A 25,722-nucleotide genomic window follows, 5' to 3' on the forward strand; every position below is an offset into this window, starting at 1 on the left:
GAATCTATAAATATTGCAATCTAGGGCAAATCTACAACAGTCAGTCTACTTGTTTAACCCTGACCCTGTTTGGAGACATCATTTTCTGGCTTTTAGTGCATGGTATTTAACTGTGAGGACATCTATATCCTAGTGTACTCATAAACGTAGATGGACACTTTTAAAATATGCATTTTTCTCTTTCAGGAAAACAAACGTAAAATATTGAAGACTCATCCTGCACTACAAAGATTTTCTCCAGATTTTCTCTAGAATGTTAAAAAAAAAATAACTGTAAAAGTTTTTTTTTTTTTTTTTTTATTGCTGTGTTGGCAAAGCTGAATTTTCAGCATCATCACTCCAGTCTTCAGTATCACATAATCCTTCAAAAAAAATGTAAAACATTACTTCCTACTTTAAAAACAAAAAATATTATTTTCAATGTTTTTGTGTGTTTGTTTGTTTGTTTGTTTGTTTGTTTGTTTGTTTGGTTTGTTTGTTTGTTTGTTTGTTTGTTTTTTGTCAAAATTCTTTGATTAACAAAGTATAAAAGAATATAAAATAATCTAAAATATAAAAGATAAGCATTAATTTGAAAGAGAATTTTTGTAACATTGTAAATGTCTTTACTGTTACTTTTGATCAGTTGAATGCATCCTTGCTGTATAAAAGAGTTAATTTCTTTAAAAAAAAAAAATTCTTACTGACCCCAAACTTTTAAACTGTAGGATATATATTATATTACAAATCTATTATACTATAAGCCCTACTTTAAAATTTATTATTATTATTATTATTATTATTATTATTATTATTATTATTATTATTATTATTATGCATTAAAAACATGTATTATTATTAGTATAAGTAATTAGTAATTCTCTAAACTGTATTATCTGTCTTATGATTTGTTATTCTTAACAGAATTTAGAAGTTTAAAAAGATAAGTGTAGTTTGAGGAAGCTGACTATAACAAGTAGCAAATCATCATTAATGATTGTGACAACAAAAGCCTGTAAGCTACTTTAAAAACGTTAAACTTTCAATTTTAATAAGAAATATGTCAACACAGGAGTGAAAATTGCTTTTAGTGCTTCTATATTAGGTACACAGTAGGTTCACAGTGACCCACAGAGTAGAACACAAAGACAAAGGACTTACATTAGCATTGAAAGCAAAATTTCACTGAACGGACCAGCGTTTTTCAGTAGTCCTTCAGTGGTGTTTTATAGTACTGCAGGGTTCTCACGGGTCATTTTTATGGCAATTCTCCATGCAAATGACACCCGACACATAACCCCAATTCTTAGGGAGGGGCGGGGATTAAGTGCCAAGATTAATTGGGAGCAATAAAAGATTAACATTTGTGGGCAAGTTCATTAAACCTTCAAAGGGTGCTAGTGGAGTTAAGTACTAGAAGAAGATGACAGCTGTCTGATGTAATAATATTTGAAAAATTAGAGGTCAGTCCAACTATCTGCTGGAATCTCAGTGATACCAACCCACGTTTTCTGCTGTCATTGACTTGATGCTCAAATGTATAGAAATAGTACTACAGAGTTAATCATGTTGAATATTAACACATTACGAGAGGCACTAATTTGTATCATTATCAGTTTTCAAAATGAAGTGAGACTTAATGAAACGCTTTGATGAACTGCAGTATTTCGATCATGGCGTGAGGGGACACAGAGAAGCCTCCATCTTTATTGTGTTTTCCAATTATTTGCTTAATATAAATATTACTGCGGGGAATTACTGTCCCTTGGTTGGCTAACTTTTAATTAGATGTAAGATATTAACACAAATTGCTGAATAAACAGTATTCGACATAATATAAGTGGGTGAGCGTCTGCGCAACAAAGCTGCTGGATGGATTTATACTCACTTGCACTGGTGCAATTAAGCTGAAACGTGTGGGTATTCATGCATCCACATTGTAGATTTTGCAAATAAGGTTTTAATCGTTAAATTATTACGCCCCCAGGCATCAATCCAGTAATGTTGTTTCTCAAAATTTCAGATTGTAATATGTTTCAATGTTCCCCTACAGGTCTCTGCAGGATTTGGCTAAGCAGACAGACTTGCCATACGGCACTGTTCTGGACTCGGCCGTCTACGACCAGGTCCGCAGTAAAGGCATGAACCCTTTCGAAAGGGACCCAATGTACTCACAGATGTGGAGGATGATCAACCGGACAGGAGGAGCCGAAAACAATGTGGAGGAATCGAAAGAAGGCATCCGGAAGGTAGGGTGCTCTGGGCGCTGTGGCTGCCGCCACCATTTATCTAATTACGGTGCTTAACTAAGCAACGGTTTGTGAAGATAGCGCTAATGTTCTCTGAATAGTGATATCAAAGCAAAAATGTGCTAATGTGGCTTAATGGTGCTTGAGTTATGAGTGATTTAACTCTGAAATTTCCCCCACCGAATTCCCATACTAATTAGGTGCGGGTTAATGCCTTATTTGTTAACCCACGATTTTTTATTCCTCTCTTCCAAGTGTGTTTTCATTTGGAATTTTAAACGAGCTTGAGCGCTGCAATTAAAAATGCTGGTAGGCGAGTGAAGTATGAAGGCAAAGGGTCTGCGCCGCCTTAAGATCTTGTGAGAATACTAAAGAGTAAATGGCTGACTAGAGTGTTTTGTTAATGTGATATCATCTCACAGGTGTTCGGTTAAATATTGTATGACAAGGTGACACCTCTGTCTTGCCAGAGGCGTCACCCTCCTTTAGCCTCTCCTTCCTTTGCCTCTTCTGTCTCGCCTGCCTGTCTTCCTCTGTGGCATGTAGTAGGCTTCAGAGCGCCCCCTTGTGACTGACTCCTGGAGTTTCTCTCAGTATTTATGACCATGACTTGATTTATATTTCAGCCATTTAACTGATGCTTTCACCTAAACTGATTTTATAAGACGTGCTTATGCTTTTGTATATGGTTTGGTTGCCAGCATTCTTTAAAATATCTTCTGTCGTCAGTAATACAGGTTTAGAATGACATGAGGGCAAGTACAGTACATGATATTTTTTTTTTTGTGGTGAACTGTATCTTTAAGCCTCCGACAGTATTTAAAATTGTGTATAACTCTGTAGAGGGGAAACAGTTATGTGTGCAATTATGTGTGTTGTTAAATGCGATATTGACTTTAAATTAATTCTATTCCCAGCAGAGACGATGTTGACTTTTTGGCACACTTTTTATATGCAGAAAGATCACGAACTGACTTTTGGCAAATAATTTAACATTATGTACTCTACGACAATAAAGAGTTTAAGAATACACAACACATAACAAGTGGAGAAAAGTGGCAGATTCTTAGAAACAGAAGCCTTTCTGCCTCTGACATTTTCTCTTCTCATTTATTTTATAAATAGCCTTGCAGACTCTTTGTAAGCACAGGCAAATGTCCTTCTTATAATTTTAAGCCAAAAAGTAAGTTCTGCCACCATTTCTTCCATAGAACAACAACAGACATTTAGCAGAATGTTTGAGCTTTTATATTGCATACAGTGAAAATGAATGGAGGACAGGTACTGTCAAGCTTAAAAATTACCATAAAGTAGCCCATATAACTTACTTGAAGTCTTCTGAAACCATACAGTATCTTTTTGTTTTGGTCAACTAAACGTAATGTCTTGAAAATATTGCTTAAAAAAAAAAAAAAAAAAAACAATATATATATATATATATATATATATATATATATATATATATATATATATATATATATATATATATATATTTTAAATCGATTGAAAATCATTCATCATTCACTTTCATTATATTGATAAGAGCAGCTTGGACATTCTTCTGTGTATAAGACTTACAGTGTTCTACTGTTCTACAGGTGTAAAAAAAAAAAGTGAATTATTTTGGAACAACATGACAGTTGATAAATGATGATGCATTTCATTTTTGGGTGAACTATCCCTTTAAAGAATCAAAGAACAGCCATATAATTCATTGTGTAACAGCATGACTTGTCGCAGCTTGTGAGATCCATAATAAAGGAGTATCTGGTACACTGGACAAACATCTGCTCTGATTTCCCCAGCAAATATTTACGATGTTTATTCTCAATTGTATTTATCTCTTCTCTGAGGTAGTCATGTGCTAATGCTGAGAGCCCTGTTTGTATCATTTTTCAATAATAGGAGCAGACTGGGAATTTCATTTCACTGCTAAGGAAGATGCTTTCATAATTCATGAGCGGTGCATACAAGATTTCTATTTTTATGGCACATTTTCACCCACATTGCAAAACATTAATACTTTCACTCAAGATGAATGTGTTTCATGAATTTTCATAGGTCTTATAAAGTGTAAAAAATTAGGTGTCCCTAGAACTGAAGTTGACAAAAGAAGGCAACAGTTAGTATGGCTTTTTTCCTCTTTGAATTGAATTGATGTCCTTAATAACTATTTTAAATAAATGGCTACACTTAGAATATCAATCTTTGGGAGATGGGAGATAGAAAAACTTCTTTTATGACATATTATACTGTTATTACATTAAATTAACTTTTTACATTGTTTTAATTTGTCCGGTATTGGATAATTTCCAGAGAATTTCCTTTTTTAGTGTACTATTACCTTTCTGAATATTTTCCAATGATATTGCATCCTTTTCTTTGAATGATTTGATCTTAAGCAAAGTCATATTACAACAGTCTGTGTTTTCCAGTCCACGACTGGAAGTAAATCATCTCCAGCAAATGTGGAATTATAAAGGATGCTTTTGTCTGGAAACTGTAGAACTCGCAGAAGGACATGAGAAGGTCTGCGTCCTAGGAAGACATTTTTCAGGTCATGAGATGTCTAGCTCAGTACCCACCAGAGAAGAATTTTGTACATAGACCATTAGTAGACATCAAAACATGATGGAAAGAGGGGAGCGGGAGGGGTGTGGAGAAGGAGAGCGAGAGGTGCCTTTGACTGCATACAAGAGAGTCGATATAAGCCAGCACTAAAAGGATTTCAATCATATTTCCCCATACACAGACTTCATTATCCAAGGCTTATATGGCCAGCATGTCCATCGCCCTAGAGAGAAAGGAAGAAGCAACTGAGGGCAAGATGCAGCTGAGAGAGTGAAGACGACTCAGGCACAGAGGGAGATGAAAGAAAGACTGATTATGTAAAAAATCGAAGTTCTGTCATTATTTTTTTTTAAAAAGTGAAAGTCGTGTATGGTGACCCATACTCAGAATTGGTGCTCTGCATTTAACCCATCTAAGTGCACACACACACAGCAGTGAGAAGTGAACACGCACCCAGAGCAGTGGGCAGCTATATATCCAGCGCCCGGGGAGCAACTGGGGGTTTAGTGCCTTGCTCAAGGGCACTTCAGCCATGGGTGTTGAGGGTGGAAGAGAGCGCTGTTCATTCACTCCCTCCCACCTACAACTCCTGCCGGCACCGAGACTCGAACTTGCGACCTTCGGGTTACAAGTCCAACTCTCTAACCATTAAACCTTTAAAAAAATTGGGGAAGTCGTGGCCTAGTGGTTAGAGAGTTTAACTCCTAACCCTAAGGTTGTGGGTTCGAGTCTCGGGCCGGCAATACCATGACTGAGGTGCCCTTGAGCAAGGCACCGAACCCCCAGTTGCTCCCCGGGCGCTGTAGCATAAATGGCTGCCCACTGGTCAGGGTGTGTGTTCACAGTGTTCACTGCTGTGTGTGTGCACTTTGGATGGGTTAAATGCAGAGCACCAATTCTGAGTATGGGTCACCATACTTGGCTGTATGTCACGTCACTTCACCTTTATGCCTTCTCTTACTTGTTGCTCTTCTCTGCTGACTTACAATTAACTACTGATCAAATGTTTAAGGTCAGTAAATTTGTTTTTGTTAGATACCTAGTGTTTATCAAAGCTGCATTTCTTTGATTAAATATACAGTAAAAACAGTCTTCATCCTAGCATGTGTCCCGCATTAGTGCAGGATCCGCTGATTTGCATACCTTTCACCACTTGGCTCGTTCCAGGGCATTGTCAGGGCGATGTTTACTGTGCACAGTGTCCTCCACTTGATGATCAAGCCACCACTTCTTCGGCCATCGGTAGATGGTAGGCCATTTTGTCCACTGTATCATCGCTACTTCTGATGGCAACAGAGTTGGGCTTTCCGCATCAGTAAAATTGTTTTTGTTAGATACCTAGTGTTTATCAAAGCTGGATTTCTTTTATTAAATATACAGTAAAAACAGTCTTCATCCTAGCATGTGGCCCGCATTAGTGCAGGATCCGTTGATTTGCATACCTTTCACCACTTGGCTCGTTCCAGGGCATTGTCAGGGCGATGTTTACTGTGCACAGTGTCCTCCACTTGATGATCGAGCCACCACTTCTTCGGCCATCGGTAGATGGTAGGCCATTTTGACCACTGTATCATCGCTACTTCTGATGGCAACAGAGTTGGGCTTTCCGCATCTTGTTGACTATGGGTGCCACACACATGTGCCTTCAGACATCTTTGTTCATAACGTGGTCTAGTTGCATGAGGCCCGAGGGACCAGTGAAGCATCTTCATCTCCATACTGTGGAGGGTCTGCATGTGCAAAGAACCCTACAGTGCGATTGGGCATACAACGGTTTTGTAGATCTTGCCCTTGAGTGCTATGGGCATTTTGTGGTCACAAAGAACACCCATAACTTGTCGCCATTTGAGCCACCCCGTGTTGGCACAGGCATCACAGAGGCTGTCGCTCCTAAAGAGTGGCCTTGTTCAGTGGCTGCCTTCTAAAGCCTGTGTTATACTTTCCTAATGAGGAACCTGGACACGTACACGGACAGTGTGGACGCGGACTACTTGTATTTATAATGCCAAAAGTGTACGCTGATGGTCCGCTCCACAACAAACATGTGAATAAACAATGGCCCAGAATTATTGCACATCTGGCTGTCTTTATTGACGGATTGTACAGGTTCGAATAGCAACGGGCTTCTTCACACAGCCTGCCCATAAAAAAACATTTCAAATAAACCCTACTGACGCACAGTCACAAAAAATGGGAGGCACGCAGATGTCCACACAGAGCCTCCGCACACACTCTCTCCGATGATGATTTTTACGTCACGCATACCATAGTGGCCACTAGCGGACTCACACAAGCGGAAAGTATAACACAGGCTTAACTCTGATCATCCCATCGGTCTGGGGCCCGCACTCCATGTTCTCAGTCTCCTTGATGTTGAGGCACAATCCGTGCATGTCCAGCCACTCGCTTCAGTCTTTCACTTGACGTTTAAGCCCACAATGGTCCCACAATTAACAGCGAATAGAAGGGTCCCAGAGTTGAGATGCCTGAATATCCAACGCGGCCGTGTTCATGCAAAGGATAAACAGGAGCGGGGAGGGGACAGATCCCTGATGTACGCCAACAATGATTTGGAACCGTTCGGACAGGCCAGTGGGGCGTCCAACAACACTGGTGGTGTTGGTGTAGAGGAGTTGGTTTGGGGGTTGCTGTGATAGTGAAGGGAATGCCAGATGAGGTCCAGGGGCAAGCGATTGAATGCCTTCTCAAGATCAAGAAAGGCCATGTGTACAAGTTGGTTCTTCTCCTGGTGCATCTCCAGCAGCATACTGATGGTGTGGATCGCATCAAATGCATTAAATCCACACTGACTTGGACTGATGGAGACAATCTTCCAGAGACTGGCATCAATTGCACCCTCAAATATCTTCATGGCGTGGCAGAGCAGGCGGATCGGGCTATAAGTGTTGTATTCACAGACATTGCCTTTGCCTTTCCAGATCGAGGATGTAACGCTGGCAGCCCAGAATGAGAGAGAGTGGCGCGCTCATCGATAATATTGTTGAACAGTCGAGGGAGAACTTTGGCAATCTACATCCGTGTAAGACAGTGATGACGAAGTATTCACATTTGGGTGATTTTTTTTTTTAAATGAATTCTCATTATAGAGGGCAACTAATAATCTTTCCTTTGTTCGTTCTTCCCTCCCCAGATTCACACAAACGCTATACAAAGAGCCACTCTCCTCTCATTACATAAACACTTATTTATCATTTCATTCTCAGCTTGCTCATTAGCGTTTTGTCACACCAAACAGCACAGAACAGTGCAGTGCATGTGGGAAGTCGGACCGTGATGGTTTAGAAAGCGTAATGATGAGATTTGAGTCATCACCAGCTGAGGCAATGTGAACACATGAGGAGGCCTGCTCTATGGGAAAGATTAAAACTCTTTAACACCTGCTTTGCGCATTTGAGAAATTTCTACGAAGATCAAAAAGAGCTGCTGTGTTTGTGTTGAACTGTGTTTAGAGTCATGCCGCTCATCATGTGCACCTGCTAACCACTTATCACAAGAAATTGCTGTTGTTGATTTGCGGATATTTAGACCTTTGGGTAATGGCAGTGTGAATGTGTTTGTGTTAATCTCGTTTTTATAAGAAACTGAGAGTGCTTTATTAACTGCATTAAACTCTAATTTAGATCCAAAACAGTACTGTGCAGTAAGAGAATGTTTAATGGTTATTTGTTAAATGGGCTTTCAAACTGACAGTGATTAAATTGATGCAAATTAATCGACAGTGAGTAAAAAGGTCACTAAAGCTCTGTGCTGTTGGTTGGTGTCAGATCTCTAAATGTGTTTAAAATTTGATTTAAATTGGATCTTAACAAAAAAAATTTAAACAGTTTTTTCCAACTTTCATTTCTAAAATAATAATTGCTAAAATCAAGCTGTTCCAAATCTGTCTCTTTCTTCTGTTGAACACAAAAAAAAATATTTTTAAGAATGTGTGTAACCAAACAGTTGATGGACCCCACTGACTTCCATATGGACACAAAATAATGTGAAAATCAATGGGGTCATTCAACTGTTTGGTTGCAAACATTCTTCAAAATATCTTGCAGTAAAACAGTAATGTTGTGAATGAATTTTCATCAGCCATTACAACAGTCTTCAGTGTAGAGACCTGCACGGGACATATTTTTCAGTCCCTCTCCTGCAAGATTCTGTCCCGCACCCACCCGCTCCCGCAGAAATATATCTTATCTGGACCCGCTCCTGCCCGCAACATTCATGTTTTGTCCTGTTCCCGCCCGCATAAAAGTAATCTATATAGATTCTTTTCAGTACATCTGAGAAATTTACATGAAATGGTTCTGTAACATCTCCTAAGCTCCACAACATCCCAGCATAAACGCTCCCGATAAAATATTTGTTATTTAGGCTGAGCATCAACATTCACAATCACAAACCATTGTTATTTTTATTGAAAAACTAGCATGGGCTGCTGCGTGCATGGTTTGTCATGGAAGAATACGAGCAGCACTTCCTTTATTATCGCTATCGCTTTATTATCGCTATTGTGGGAAGTCGTGGCCTAATGGTTAGAGAGTCGGACTCCCAATCGAAGGGTTGTGAGTTCGAGTCTCGGGCCGGCAGGAATTGTGGGTGGGGGGAGTGCATGTACAGTTCTCTCTCCACCTTCAATACCATGACTTAGGTGCCCTTGAGCAAGGCATCGAACCCCCAACTGCTCCCCGGGCGCCGCAGCATAAAATGGCTGCCCACTGCTCCGGGTGTGTGTTCACAGTGTGTGTGTGTGTTCACTGCTCTGTGTGTGTGCACTTCGGATGGGTTAAATGCAGAGCACGAATTCTGAGTATGGGTCACCATACTTGGCTGAATGTCACGTCACTCACTCACTAAAAGCTGACATCTCAGTTAATCGCGATCTCATAAAGCTCTGTTATAACACAATAAATATATGCACAATGACACTTTCACAGTATCTACACATTGTGTGTTAAATTGAGAGGATTCGTGAGCATGCAATTTCACCACTGCGGTGAGTAGATTCTAACTGAATCACCTCTGATTGGCCATTGCGTTCCAGAAATCAACAGCTGAGTCTGTGATTGGCTACATTGCACAACCCTTTAAACAGGTGTTATAAATAGTAACTGTGCCTAGCTTGCGCATGTCAATCATTTTAATGTTAATATTAGTTGCTTTTTTTTTTTTTTTTTTTTGCTTTTGTGCAACAGATAAATAACAATTTATATGTTTAAGACACTTTTTTTAGATAATTTCTATTTTGCAGGAGTGCCGCCTATCATTTTATTCTCCCGCATTCCGCACACATGAGTCTCTTCCCACCCGCACCCGCACACGCCCATCAATTGTCGCCCCTTCGCCGCATACTGTTACATTGCATCCCGCGAATCCCGCGGTACTCCCATGGGAGTGCAGGTCTCTACTTCATTGTCACATAATCCTTCAGAAATCATTCTAATATGCTAAATTTGCTGCTCAAGAAATAGTTCTTATTATCCATGTCAAAATCTTTGTTTTTTGTTTTTGCAAACTTTATATGTAATATTAAAACTTTTTTTCCAGTATGAATAAGACATTTAAATGGACAGCATTTTTTAGAAATCTTTTGTAACATTGTAAAGATACTCTCACTTTTGATCAATTTGATGTGTCCTTGCTGTATAAAAGTAGCAGTTTGTTTAAAGAAAGAAAGACATTTTACTGACCCTGACAAGTATAGCTTTACATAAAAACTCTTCTTTTCTTCTTTGATGTAATAAAGCACATTGTATATATTCTTTATATTAGTCCTTTTATACTACAGCAACTCTCTGAACCCTTCTCCACTTGCAACACTTAGACATAGAGAGCGAGGAATCTAAAGACAGTGCAGAAAAAAAGAGAGCTTTGGTCACCAAAATAGAAAGTGAGAGAGATGACTGTGTAGGAAATGTGGAAGGGAGGATAATTGAGACTGGACATCACAGGTAAGATACAAATAGAGGAGGAGGAAGGTGAGAATGAAAGTCCTGCTTTAGCGGGAATTAGGCAAGACTTATCTTCTTCCTCCTGATAGATTTAATGGAGCATTGTTGCTAGGCATCTGATGGAATGAGCTGGTGTTATAGCTTCAAGAGAAGGGGCGGACCGAGGAGAGACACAGAAGAACCCAAAGAGAGAGGATAAGTGTTCAGAAAAGATAAGAGGATTGCAAAAAAAAAAAAAAAAAAAAAAGGAGAAAAGAGCTAATTGTGAAGCTGTATTTAAGGGGTCTGATATGTATATGACTTCTCTGTGCACCCATATCCATATACAGCAATTTGATGTGTGAAACTCGAATTAAAACAAGAGCAAATTGAGGAGGGTTGATCTAAAAGGAAATTAGGCCCCATTATCTGTCTCAACATGGGGAAAGGAACTAAGCTCAGAGTGTTGAATCCACTTGGCAGGACATCTGTCTGCATGGAGAAGGTCTTTTACAAAACACTTTTTACTCCTCACGTCATATTTCAGTCTCTCTTCACTCCCTGTGCGTCTGTCGTTCTGCAAGGAAACTTGCTAAATGCTGTTAGTGAGAACAAAACAGACTCTGCTGAGGAACCTCACGGGTATGCAGTGCTGATGTCATGCAGTCAAAAGCTTTTTTCTGAGCTTTGGCGTGTCCTTACATGTTCCATATGGCACTGACAGAATGCTGCAGATTGAATGACAGTCATGTCAGGTACAGTATATGCCTTCTAAGTGCACACGAACACAGGAATTCAGTGAAATTGCAATGCAAAGAAATTCAGCTCAGGTAATTGATTCTGGGAAATTAAGAGTTCTTTTACCTTGGTCTTCAAAAGTTATGTTAATATGATGAAACATATTAACTAAATACAAATGTCTATCTATCTGTCTCAAAGATGTGTGCAAGGCCTATAAGCATAGGCAGAGCATGTGTAAGGCTTAACTTCCCCTGGCCACGGGGACTTGGGGCAAAAATGCCACTAAATTGGACAAAAATGTCCCTCCACAAACAAATTCAATCCATTACATCTGTTGCTAAAAAAGTGAATATGATTAGACAATATCAACTGCAGCATTAAATTAAGATCTGCTCATGTTGCACCGTATTTCATTTTTTACAGTGTTGCACATTTTAACCAATCACACACAATTCTGTTGAGCTTAGGAATGCAATGGCCAATCAGAGGCGTTCAGATTAGTCATCGTTGAAACTCATCAGTTTTGTTGAGTGTGCGCGCGTCTGCTGACTGAATTCCGGACTCTTGTGAATTCTCTCATCATAAACAACAAAGCTCAGAGGTATGTACAATGTTAAGTAAGAGATTCATTTCACAGTGTATACAGCTTCAGTGATTATAACGATTTTTTTTTTTTTTTGAGACTCCTTAAACTTGTGATATAACGTTATATAATTATCAATTTCTAACGTTTTTATTATATTGTAATCACTTTAAATACAAATTCAGTCCCATTAAACATTTTTTTTTTTAGCCTACATGACACACATCTGGTTCTTGCCTAAAAAGAGGGGTTTATGATGTTTAATACATTTGGCTGCTTTTAGCCTTACCCTGGAGTTGGTTCACCCTCCGCCTATGCCTATAAGCCTTCAGATTTCAAGGCTTTTTGAAATGTTAAAAGTCAGGGCAATTGATGTAGTTAATGTAGATTTCTTTGATGAAGATCATTTAGTGTGTTGCAAAATGTAGGATTTTTTTTTCCATCTTTTTGGAGACTTGTAGTGTGCAGTAATAGTTTAAATTGCTAAAATCCAAAGATTTGTGTCTGACATACAAATGGCAGTGTCTGTAAATTGATTTTAAAATATTAATGGAATAATCATGAACAACTAGAATAGTCTTGGAAATGAATTGGTGCCTGTGGCAGTAAGATTTTTTTGAGCCCTGACCAACAGAGTCAGGGGCGTGAAAAGTAAAGTATCTGAGACTGAAACTAATTTTATATTGATCGTAATTAGTATTTGTGCTATTATATTTGTAATATTAATGAAGGTAATGCTTTACATTTCCCACCATTCTTTGTGGGAACACAAGAAGGATATAATTCTTTGATCATTATGCATATTTTCCTCTTCAATATGTTGTACTGGCACTAAAGCTACTTTCTGTCAGAAAGCTAGTGAGAGAGACATTGCCCAACATTATTACAGCCAAAATCCCCTGTATGCACACAAAATCAGAATTACGAACCCATAAGTAGCAACTTCCCAGGAGGACTTGGAAGGCAGCGCTACATCTGAGCTCTTTTATTCCTGGTGTGACACTCCAAAAAAAGGGGAGGGGTGGGGGGTGGATTATGACAGGGTTGAATTGTTGCGAAGGCTGAAGTTTCCTTTTCAAAGTAGAAACAACTGACTTAAAAGTAAATTCTGGAGCTCACATTGCCATTTCTCTGAGCGATGTTTCTCCTTCACGCAGATAAAAATTCTCAATCAGACCCTTAACGAGTCACTCCGGTGAATCTTAATGACAAATGTGCTATATTACTAGGGAAATAGAAAGCTGGTTAGAAGCCCACACAACAGCATTTCCACATGGGGAGAAAAAATGAGGGGAACATTACTAATGCAGAGGGCATATATTTTCAGAGAGAAACATCAGTGTGAGAAAAAGCAAAAGACAAACAGCCTTTAAAGGATGAATTTAATCTCCAGCTCAACAACCCTCAGGTCTGCCAGCAAAATGACCCAAATTGGATCATTAAATTTCACTTCTGTATTCCTGCAGAGATGTGAGAAAGAGAATGGCCCCTTTACCTGCCATTTTATTTGGTTTGAATTTTAGGAGACAAAGTTCAATTATTGAATTGTAAATGAATTAAAAGGATGGGGTGGCATTATCTAGGTGACAGAAGCCGCATACATTTTGTAGTGATTGTGTGTTTGCAGAGCTTGAGCTCGAGGTTGTGTGTGTGTGTGTGTGTGTGTGTGTGTGTGTGTGTGTGTGTGTGTGTGTGTGTGTGTGTGTGTGTGTGTGTGTGTGTGTGTGTGTGTGTGTGTGTGTGTGTGTGTTTGTTTTTCGAGGTAAACTCCAGTGATGTCCCGCTCATTCTCATTCTGTTTGTCGCTGCACCCCTCCGCCACATCTTTATCTATGTCTGCGGGAGACAAGATGGCCCACCGCCAGGCCTTAATGGACTATTGGAAAGCAAAGAAAATAATACATCACAGGTTGAGAACGGAGAGGTGGAAAAGGGGTAGTGGTCCTAAATATTTCTGTCTTGCCAGCACATATCTTAGAAAACGACCTCGGCTATTCATAGAAATACTACCTGAGACTCACCCAGACTCTGATGCACATGAATACACACAACCCATTTGTCATTACCTAGAAAACAAGAGTATTCTTGTGTGTATCAACGGTTATGAAAAAAATGACAGTAATATCATGGCTTGAATCGCAGATGACACTGTGAAACCTTTTCCCACTGTCTCATATTGTGAATGCTGGTGTGTTACGCACCTTATTGCTTTTTTTCGTCATTGTAAGTACCGGTCGGATCTAATTTTTCCAAATCTGACATCTATGACTTGAGTTACCTGCACAACACGCTTTTGCACTTCATGATTTAGAGTTGTTTAATTCAGTTTTTATGAGACGAACGTGAGGTATTTCTTCACAAATCTCCGGAGCTCGGTTCCAGTAATGTTTGATGGCATGTTGCTAAGCTAAAAGCACAGTCTAATAAGAATGAAATTATTGCACATGCATTATGGCACTCTTTTTTTATTATTATTATTTTTTTTTTAATGAAATATTCATTTGTAACTTTCATTTCTCTCACGTCATCCACCATATTGGTAATGCATTACATGGAGGATGTGCAATGCTTTGTGCACCTTGTGCCATCCATTAAGGTGGATGATGTGAAAGAAATTATAAATAAACATAAACATTTATTTAAAAACTTAAGAGTGTTGACAAAAAATTATCAGAGGTATTTTTTATCCTTTTTTTTTTTTGGTCTTAAGACCCTTTCACACAACTATTAATAACTATAAATTAATATAACTATATAAAAATATATAAATTTACACACCACCACCACTAGACAATTCTTATAAATACATGCTGCAGTTATAATCTGCATCTTTAAATGCTAGAGCTCTTTCAATTTGGGTAGATTCTGATTGTCAATGTATTTACTGTTCAACTGTAAAAATAAAATAAAACAAATCAAATGTGAAATTTTGCTAATGTTCCTAATGAAAAAAAAAAAAAGCATATGCTGGTTAGGCATGTTTCGGTAGCTGTTTTGGACCAGCTTAAACCAGCTCATGACCACCTAAGGACCAGATTAAAATAGCTCAAACCAACTACCTTGCTTTAAATCATGCCTAATCAGCATATGCTGTATTTTAAACAGGGGTGATCACACTTTTAGCTGCCTATGGATGAAGCTCCCTCTGTTTTGGAACAGAGCAGAGTGTGCAACCTTAAATTTTTCTGAAGTCGGAAGAAAGTGTGTTGTCAGTTGTGAGAGGACAGGCTTGCTGGAGTCATCTCAGCATGTGTAAAAAGCATAAAATGTCACATCACAGGCGCTCCTGATGCAGAGGACAGGGGCTTCATGAAGTGTGTATGTCGCAACTTTGAGGGGAACCAGAGATGGCGCGCTGCAGATGACAGCCGCATGAGCAATGGGGAGCACTCTGATTATACAGCAGGGTGTGTGAGCATGCATGCGTTCAAAGACATACATGTGTGCACTCATATCAGTGAGTGCTAAGAATGTCAGGATTTCTGTGTCCTAGGGACTTTTGACAGCTTTTTCTCACATCTTTGCAGGGATTTGGTGAAGCCTGTATTTTCCATCTCTATGGACAAGATGCATCCACTGATCCATGCTGTCATCACAAATAGACTAAGAGAATTTTAAGAAGACCAGCAGCAATGTTACTTTCTGGACTAGAACAGTAACCTTTCAACATCACGGACAGAAAATGACCTGTGGTCCAAGTCTTGGCGGGTAGAGCTTGTACTCCGGTTTGTGGCGTGGTGGAGGGTGAAGTGACATTGAATCTAGCTAAATTTCACTCCCTTCCTTGTTCCTCTTCCCTGTTGTCTTTGGCTGGTTTGTGCAAGGAGTTAAAGGTGTAATTCACCCAAAAATGTAAATTCTGTAATTTACTCACCCTTATGTAGTTCCAAACTCATTACATTTTGGTTAATCTTAAAAACAGAATTAATTTAATGGTGGACACAGAAGTTTGTGCTATACTGTCACATTCAAAAATTTCTTGTGTGCTCTGTTTATATGACAATATGTGACCCCGGATCACAAAACCAGTCATAAGTCACACATGTATATTTGTAGCAATAGCCAACAATACATTGTATGGGTCAAAATTATCGATTTTTCTTTTAGGCCTAAAATCATTAGGATATTAAGTAAAGATCATGTTTTGCACCCTCAGATTCCAGATTTTCAAATAGTTGTATCTCGAACAAATATTGTCCTATCCTAACAAACCATACATCAATGGAAAACTTATTTGCTCAAAAAATTGACCCGTACGACTGGTTTTGTGGTCCAGGGTCACATATGTAAATGTATGTAAAGCCTACATTAAACCTGTTTATAATATAAACTGATCACATCTTTTCACAATTTCTATGAAATTCCTATGGATTTATTTTCTGAGGCCTTTATGACCTTTTTGGATCTTCTAAGTTTTGGTTACCTGGACTTTCAATGGAGAACAGAAACCTTTAATATCTTAATTTGTGTCTTGAAGAATAGTCAAAGTGGTATGGGTTTGGAATAGCATGAGGGTGAGTAAACGATGACAGAATTTTAATTTTTGGATCAGCTATTTCATAAGGTTTGGCTGGTGGTAATGCCCCTGCTAATATTCTGACAGAATGCATTTTTTTTGCAAGTTCACAATATCTCATTATAGCACAGTAAATGAAATGGAAGAAATTATGTTTTTGGAACAGGACACTGGTTTTGAAAATTAATGTCTTACAAAAAGTCACACAAAGTTGTGCAAAGTGCTGTCCTTAAAACTGAATCATTGCTAAAGTAATGTTAAATATTTGTTTTATGAGTAGAAGAGAAGTGTTGTTGCAGAGAGCTTAGATGACTTTCTTTGCAATCAATCTCTACATTCTCTGAGGCTAAACTTGCAGTCTCATGACTGTCTTAGTTGCTTTATCTTTCGCCCTTTGTGTGGGAAGCTCAAAAGGATGTGCACAGACCCTCTTTTCTTTTCTTTTGAAGGCTGCGTCTCACCCTGGTGTGTTTGACTAAATGATCAAAAGCACAGTGCAGCTTATACATAGCCTCAAATGCAAAGTTAAATTAACCATTGCAGTGTATTTTAGATTTGTATGCAAACATTCAGAGACTTGGAGAGATGGAACCTTGCTGTAGGAATCTGATTGGTCGAGAAGTGTTCAAAGAATGCAGAAAATGCAGTTGTCTGTTAGTCAGGGTTCGTACAAGGTGCTTAAAGTGCTTGAAGTACTTGAATTTGACTTTTTTAAATTTAAGTCCTTGAATACCCTTGAAAACAGCCATATTTATGAAAAGATACTTGAAAAGTACTCAAATGTTTAAAAGGCAGTATATATAAAATTAGTGTTAATTTTTGTTTTCGATAAAAACAATCTTTTCTCACAAAATTTATGATGCAGCATGTCTGGTATAAATACAGAACTGTATCGCCTGGCTTCCGGGAGTGCACAGGATCTCCCGATATAACTCCTTGAAAGTGGTCTCGCGATATCAGTATAAAGTTTACATTTAATAGTGCTTGTATTATATCACTCGGTCTTTTATTGCATGTGCTGTTTGTTTGGGTTTTATTTAGGAACGCACATTAGTCTGATGCGCTTTGTGAGCACGTCTTCATCTCAGCAGCTCAGTCCAAAAAGTCTTCCTCTGAAAATGTTGAGTTTGGGTTGCTTAAAGGGTTACTCCACCGCAAAATGAAAATTTTTGTCATTAATCACTTACTCCCATGTCGTTCCAAACCCGTAAAAGCTTTGTTCGTCTTCGGAACACAATTTAAGATATCTTGGATGAAAACGGGTAGGCTTAAGACTCTCCCATAGACTGCCAAATAAATAACAGTGTCAAGGTCCAGGAAAGTATGAAAAGCATCGTCAGAATAGTCCATCTGCCATCAGTGATTCAACCATAACATTATGAAGCGACGAGAATACTTTTTGTACACAAAGAAAACAAAAATAACAACTTTATTCAACAATTCCTCTCCTCTGTGTCTCTCCAAATCAGCGTAGCGCCATTTCGGCAATTCTGAGCTGTACGCAGGCGGGTGTGTCAGCCCCGTTGCGCCGATGCGCTGTTTGCTTTCAAACCAAAGTGTAAATACACGTAAAAAATATATCCTTGTGGCGCGGCTGATACAGAAGAGCATACGCTGCTTGTGTACAGCTCAGAATTTCCAAAATGGCGCTACCCTGATTTGGAGAGACAAATATTTTGTCATTGACAGTTTCTTAAAAATAATATTAAAATATTGTCTAGCTCTAGTAAACCAAGTATCTGTATTTTGTCTCATCTTGTGAGCTAAGTTTACTGTCACACCACTAGTGTCTACGTGCATGATATAGCTCATAACTTTCCAAATGTATGCTAAAGCTTTTACTCTTCAGGTCAATCATATATTCATGAAAAAAAAAATCACTTTGAATAAGGAAAGCAACAACTTTGCCATAGTATCCTTTCAGGTTGCCACAGCCAATGCATGCTTTGCATATGCTGCACTTTATTTGTAACAATTTGTTTTATGTTTATTTATTAGAATTTGTAAGATAATAATTTTATTGTGATCTCTGATCTTAGTCCTTGAAAACCAAAAAAGTAGTGCTTTAAAAGTCCTTGAAAGTCCTGGAATTTCATTTTGCAGTTTCTGTATGAACCCTGGTTAGTGGTTAAGATATTTTTAGTGATTCTTTCTACAGTTACATCATTGCCCCTGTAGGTGATGACAAAAGGCCGTCATTATGAAGGAGTCACTAAATCATACAGCTAAACCATTTGTTAAAATCAGACTGATTCATTCAGGAGACAGACAATGGTTCATTTAACTGTGTTTTTGTTTGGAATTATTTCTGTTGGCAGAGCAAACAAAAACATAAGTGGCAGTATTTTATCTAAAATGTAAGTTGCTCGATATTGACTAGCCATTTCACCCAATCTTCCCAGAATGTAAACAACTTTATGTAAGCGATTTTCTTGTCAGCACTGCGTGTGTGAGTAAAGAGATCTGAAATGATATGATGAGAAATGAAAGTCTGTATTGCCAGATTTTTATTGCTTCCATTGTCATTAACCGTGTAAAACAGTTGTGTCCCTCATACTTATACTTCCTGTCAGCCACTGAGTAATTTGAGAGCTGTTTGCAAGAATTTTAGCTTGTATGTGAACATCTCAGATGTCTTATAATGTGCTTTTTTGCATTTCCAGAGATATTTTGCCATTGTAGATTAAACAAAACTAATGTCACACAGATACACATTTGTGGATGAACAGTTTTCCACTTACTGTCAAACAAGCGCAAATGAAGTAATTTGATTCATGGATACTCGACAAAAAACGAACACACAGACTAGTGTCAAAACTGATTGATTAGACAATACAGCCAGGAAAGACAGTCAGAGTAAAAGCAGTGTTAAATGGAAAGGGAGTTGTGTGACATACAGTACTGGTCGGATTTAGTGTGGGTGACTCCTGTCAAGGAACCAGCACTTCTACCAGCCCAGGCTAAATATAGGCCTTCATTTCTTTTCTTTTTTATTATTATTATTTTTCCCAAGGAGAGCAATTTTCTATGAGAGTCAATGCTTTTCTTATAAGAAATGAAAATACAAAATGAGAATTATACTTCTTTCTCTGGTTCACCACTCCCACTAAATGTCAGAGGCATAATTCATCTGTTTTAGCAATCAATAGCCTACACGTCATATTCTCTCTCAAATGTTCACTCCCTGCTGAGCGCACTGCTGTTTGCCATTTTCGTGTTGGAGCATTATGAAAAATTGACAAGTATATGACTGCAAAATGTTACAACTGTGACTTTGACATAATGAGCTTTTTTCATATTGGGGAAAAAATACGGGAAGCTGTTATATTTACTGAATGGTGCTTCCTACTTTTTGAAATGATCTATTACGCAATAGTTTTGTAAAGCGATAGTTTATTCAAAAATAAAAACTTTCATTTACTTACCCTCATGTGATTTTCTTTCTTCTGGAAAACAGAAAAAAGATATTATGAAGAATGTCTCAGTGTTTCTTCAAAATATTTTATTTTATGTTCTTTGAGGTTTGAAATTACATGAGGGTGAGAAAATGATGCTGGAAGTAAAGTTTTTTGGTGAACTATCCCTTTAAAAAATAATAAGTGGCATCAGGTGATCTTACAAGCTTGTTTTGGTTTGGTTTGGTTTGGTTTGCAAAGCAAGATCTCTTCAACCTACAGAGACTGCTCTGTAAACTGTCTTTAAAGCCAGGGTTTTTGCAAATATCCCTCATTATTCTTCACATCAGATCAGTCTTTAAGGAGTTAATGACCATATTTGTAATATTGCAAAACAACAGACTGAAAAATAGGAGTGAAAAATAAAGATTCATGCCATATCCCATTAGCAACAGTATTTCAGTTCTAGCTCAGTGAGCTGTCCTGGACTGTTTCTCAAACATCTGTGCCTAATTATTCCTCTCTCCCTTATAGATCCTGTCTTTGGGAAGAGGTGCGTCCTTTTGCATATGGTCTGTGATGGACTATTAATTGCTTTTCCTTCATTTTCTGTAGGATAGAGAGTACTAATGACAGCTCAAAGCCAATTAGAGAGGAGAGGAAACATGGGAGAGGAAGTTGTCACATACTGGTGTCTCTCCATGTTGTCTATATCGAGTGCACATTCGAACACAGGCCACCTGGGTGTGCGCTTTCAGTGTACCCTACGTAAGAGCCAGTGAAGACCGTTGCTCAGCTGTCCATCTCTGAAAACTGCTAATTAATGATACTCCTCAATGCTCTCTGTATGTAAAATTCATTTCACTGGTTCTCTGTTGCATGCAGATTTGGACATTTATATTGTCTCAGAAGCACAGAGAGAGAGAGAGATAAAATTAAATGATATATTGTATATATTAATTAAATGAATATTATATATACATTTTTGTCCATGCAATAAAAGTCATTGTTTTGGACCCCATTAATGCTGTATAGTCGAAATCAAATTCAAATGATGACAGAATTATTTTTTTTTTAGTGAACTATCCTTTTTAAGCAGCACTTTGGTTGAAGCAGACCCTAAAATGACTGCTAACCACTTTGCATCTCTAAAGGAAGTCAAGGTATAATTTAAAGTATAAATTAAAATATCATTTTCTCTTTTTTTCCTCATGATTTTTTCTTGTGACAGCGAGTTCAGCTCAGTTAAAGTTTGAATTTGAAACTGATGAATTTTGTCTGCTTTTTTATATATCAACATCAGCAACATCACTTGAGGCAAGTAGCAATTATACAAACATTTTTATTTTAGATCCTTTTGAAAATACATGGCTGTTTCGGTAAAGGCATTAATCATGGGTTAAAAAATAATCTGAAAGAATATGGATCTTTTAAACATAAATGGATCTAATGAATAAGTGCCTCGGTTAGAAAGGAAAGAGAACCCACTTTATCGCTGGGGACCAATTCTCGAAACAGAACGAAGCCGACCTTAATGGAGGTCAGGCTGTTCTGTACAAAGTCTTGTGGCTGGCAAGATGGCCTCTGGGACCTTGAGCCCAGGCCTTTTGAAGAAGTCTCAGCAGGAAAGCCGAGGACAAAGCTGATTGTCTCTCAGTAATGTCGTCCTGGGAGATGATCACTCAGCAGGAATGTCCTCCTTCATCAAATGAAGCAGACCTCTCTCCACACTTCCTCGGGTTCTCTAGAGCACGGTTTCTGAAGCCTCTTATGCTTTTGACCTTTTAGAGTCAGAACCTGATTAAGGGGATTCAAGCTAAGAACTGAGATGGAGAATAGAGAAGGGTTTATTTATTTTAGAATAAATAGAAAAATATTTATCTTACTGTTTCAAACAGAAACATGACCAGTTATATTTCATCTTGACCACATAAATCCAACATGTTTTGCCCTGCAACTCAAAACCAGTCTGATGAATGCTACAAATGAAAGGATTGCTATGTTTTCATCCATGTTAAGGCAGAATTTCCAGGCCAGGGTTTTTTTTTTTTTTTTTTTTTTTTTTTTGATGTGCATCTAGGAATTTCAGTAAATCCATCATCTTTCCATTGTTTATGCACATGTAGTCTTTACATGTTTAAAACTGATTAAAAAGTTTTTCTGCACATATTGTAAATTGTATCCACATCTTGGTGTTTCTATCCAGCACTTTTAATATGATCTTAAAATTCACATTAAAAATATGTGGTTGGAAAACCCAGGATATGATGACTAGCAGGCAAACACATTTGGAAAATATCTGAAATTACGCCTACTACACTTACACCTGAACAAACGTGGGCGAAGGAAGTAAAACTATGCTGCATTTTGGGAAATATGTGTCGTGCCTTAGATAATGTTGGAGCAATATCTATATATCCTTTTAGCACTCACATTTACTGCTGTTCTGGGGAAGATATAATATTTCTTTGAGCTGTTCTTTCCTAATTAAATGTGTGTCCGCAATAAAGGTGATGCAGTATTAGTGTGTACATGATTCACTTAGATAACTTCAAATGAACTAGGTTTTGAAAAGAAAGGGGAAAAAAAAACTCTGTACCTCGTCAAAATATGCAGCTGTGTCCTTTTGGAAGTTATTGATTTCATAAAAGCTTTGATTCGTTTCATACTATAGGGCTTACTTCTCACCAAACATCAGAAGAAACCTGCTGTTTTTATAGAGTGTTGTCATTTTCCCAAGCCACTGAAACCATGAGAGCGTTGCGGGCACCACATTTCAATACAATCGCATCCAATGTGTTCCTTTAACTTTAACTCAGTGGAAACTCAGGAAACGCTGAATATGTATGGGTGAATATGAATGTAATGAGGGCATGTGCTTGATGCCTCCTTTAAAAACAATGTACTGATTAGGATGCACTGAGCATTGTTTGTTTTAGGGAAAATGGCCTGAAATAATTACCTTGGCACAATTAAAAACACAGCCCCTTTGATTGCTATGGCTGCAGGGCTGCAGGACTCTGAGACATGCTTCACTTTCCTGTCTGTAATGTGCTCCAGGTCAAGAAGTTTTTCTCTTTCACTCACCTTTTGTGACACTTGCCCATTATAATGCAGTTATGGCAATTTTTCCAACTGCGGTTGTACCACGGGCAATTTTTCCTCTGCTGTCTGAGTTCAATTGAATTAGAATCAATAGAAAAGGCCTCCGGTATAACAGAACAATCTTCATTCAGCTTCTCAATTTAATGTTGTTATGTTTGAGATTGTGAGATCTTTTGTGGGTTTTTTCTTGTCTGTGTAAAAAAACTAAAAATTAAATAGGAACACATACTACTAAAAAGATGTAGCATTCAGAGTACACTATATATATATATATATATTTATATATATATATATATATATATATATATAGTACTATTTTTTTCATTATGAATATTGATTAGGAGATGTAACATCAAGCTAGTTCATCTATATGTTCATTCTGTAAGATATTTAACTGTTTTTATAATCATATTATTATTATTATGGTTTTAAATTCAGTACTATTTTTATCATTCTAAATGCTACAAATGAATTTAGGAATCACATTATTATTGTTTTTAAAGATAAACCTGATGTGAGTGTTAGATGATGGCAAATTGGGAAAATTATCTTTTCAGTTAAATATCCAATATCAACCAAAACAAATAGCTAAACCAAGCCCAGTAGCTGATGATATATCATGCATCATTACGTAATGAATATTAATTTATATGAATATTAAATATGAATGTTGAATATGAATATTAATTAGGTGATGTAATGTTTAGCCAGTACTTGATCTGCTTAAATGCAGGTGGGTGCTAGCCATATTAGCACATGCTTTTATTTTGGAGTCAGCAAAATACATTTCTCAATGTTTACATAGTGAATATAACTGAAAACTGTAATTGACACATTTGTAAAGCTCTTCACTCTAGTATAAAACAAGCACCCAAGCATATTGGACACCTTTGAAGGGACTCGGAATGAGGTAGATAGTTATCAGTTGAAGCCCGCGGTGCAGCGGTGAAGTTGCATCTGCATTCGTTGCAGTGAAATGACTGCTGCTCTTATCAAAATAAGCTCTCAGTGTGAGAATATTCTCAGTGTTTTCTGAAGCCAGGAGCCACTCGAAGCCCATTTTAGTGCTTTAGCAGACTGACCTGTTGTTACACGCTATGTCTGGTAAGCCGTTTGGAGTAAATAAGATGTTTACTCATTTAATAGTGATTTTCTCTGAAGGCAGTCTCTCTGATCTAGCTCTGTCCTGTTGCAGACTGTTTTGAAATGCCTGAAAATTTCATGAGCAGGCTATTAAAATGTTTCTGCCTAAAAAGTCTGATTCGTCTAGCACCAAAATACCCACGCAAATGTGAGTACATATTTTACATGAACAGTTTACCGTATTTGAGAATGAGGTCGCTATAAAATATATCCTTGGATGTTGAAACGCAGATTGACTTGAGCTGGAAAAAAGAAAGCTCTCTGGTTTTCATTAAAAGCACATTGATTTTTTAGGCAAAGCTTTTGTAACCTTGAAATGTTCTCTCAGAGGATAGAGGCCATCTTTCACCTGACTTGTTCAAGGATATCTTTTTTGTCTGTAGTTGTGAATAAACATAGGCCTTTTTTAGAATCCAGTTCTTTCGTAGAGCCTAAGATAAATTTCTGGAGCTGTTGAAATGTTTATTTTCAATCAAAGAGGAAATCTTACGAGTATTTAGAGACCTATATTGTAGCAAGGGTCATTTCTGCTTACTTTCTGTTTCAGTAGAAATCAGATTTAGAAATCGCGACTCGACATAGTTTGAAGATGTAAAATGTCCTTGTGCATCACTTTTCAGCTGTACTTAATAAACGATTCATGGTAAAAGAGTAGTGAGGGCCTTCTAGGATGTTATTTAAAACATCCTTTTTTTTATCATAAAAAAAAAATAAAAAATTGTTTAAGTGCTATAAACACTTAAATGTCCCCGGTGCACCTACCAACCCAGAAAAAGTGAAAAGGGAAAATCAGGTAAGAGCTGTAAAGACACAGCCCTATTCTGGAAAAGGGGTGTGGAGCAGCAGCTCATTTGTATTTAAAGTGACATGCACAAAGCTTCCACTCAAAATTGGCATTTTCAGAATGATATGATAAATGCTCTGTGGGGTATTTTGAGCTGAAACTTCACAGACACATTATGAGGACACCTGAGGCTTACATTACATCTTGTGAAAAGGGGCATAATAGGTCAGCTTTAATTCAGACATGATTGTTTTTATAAGCAGTGCAGCTTTATGTGGACTAGCCACTTTTGCTAATATGTCCAGCACCTGGTCGAATTATTTATGGACAGTTTGTTCCCATCTGATTTGGTTTTGAATTCGCCCTCATGATGCCTCTCTGTTTTTCTTTGAGCGTGATTTCAATCAAGTCTCGCAAAACTCTCCTGTCTTTTGTGTACATACGTGTGTCTTTTTTCTCACCCTCTTAGGTGAAGTACGGGCGTTTTGCATTTGTGTGGGATGCAGCTGTGCTGGAGTATGTGGCCATTAATGACGAGGACTGCTCGCTCTACACCGTGAGCAACAATGTGGCTGACAGGGGCTACGGCATCGCGATGCAGCATGGCAGTCCCTACAGGGACATCTTCTCTCAGAGGTACTGTATGATGAGACTCTTATTATCCATATGTAGCCAGTCGTCTCTGGGGTCCTTCTGTTATACAAGAAGGATTTTTTT

At 37.9% G+C, this 25,722-nt stretch overlaps 1 protein-coding gene across 4 annotated transcripts in view; it reads left to right on the forward strand.

The window, feature by feature from the left end:
* grid2 (glutamate receptor, ionotropic, delta 2) overlaps positions 1-25,722 on the forward strand; it is a 382,152-nt gene that overhangs the window by 332,049 nt on the left and 24,381 nt on the right. For all 4 annotated transcript variants that reach the window (XR_006155441.1, XR_006155442.1, XM_042729881.1 and 1 more), the window contains exons 13-14: positions 2,033-2,228; positions 25,475-25,641. Coding sequence is in view for 2 of the 4 variants with exons in the window: in XM_042729881.1 (XP_042585815.1) it covers positions 2,033-2,228; positions 25,475-25,641 (363 nt within the window). In the remaining 2 variants the exon portion in view is untranslated. The remainder of the gene's footprint in view (positions 1-2,032; positions 2,229-25,474; positions 25,642-25,722) is intronic.

This window comes from Cyprinus carpio, chromosome B8 (assembly GCF_018340385.1).
Source record: "Cyprinus carpio isolate SPL01 chromosome B8, ASM1834038v1, whole genome shotgun sequence".
Lineage (NCBI taxonomy): Eukaryota > Metazoa > Chordata > Actinopteri > Cypriniformes > Cyprinidae > Cyprinus > Cyprinus carpio.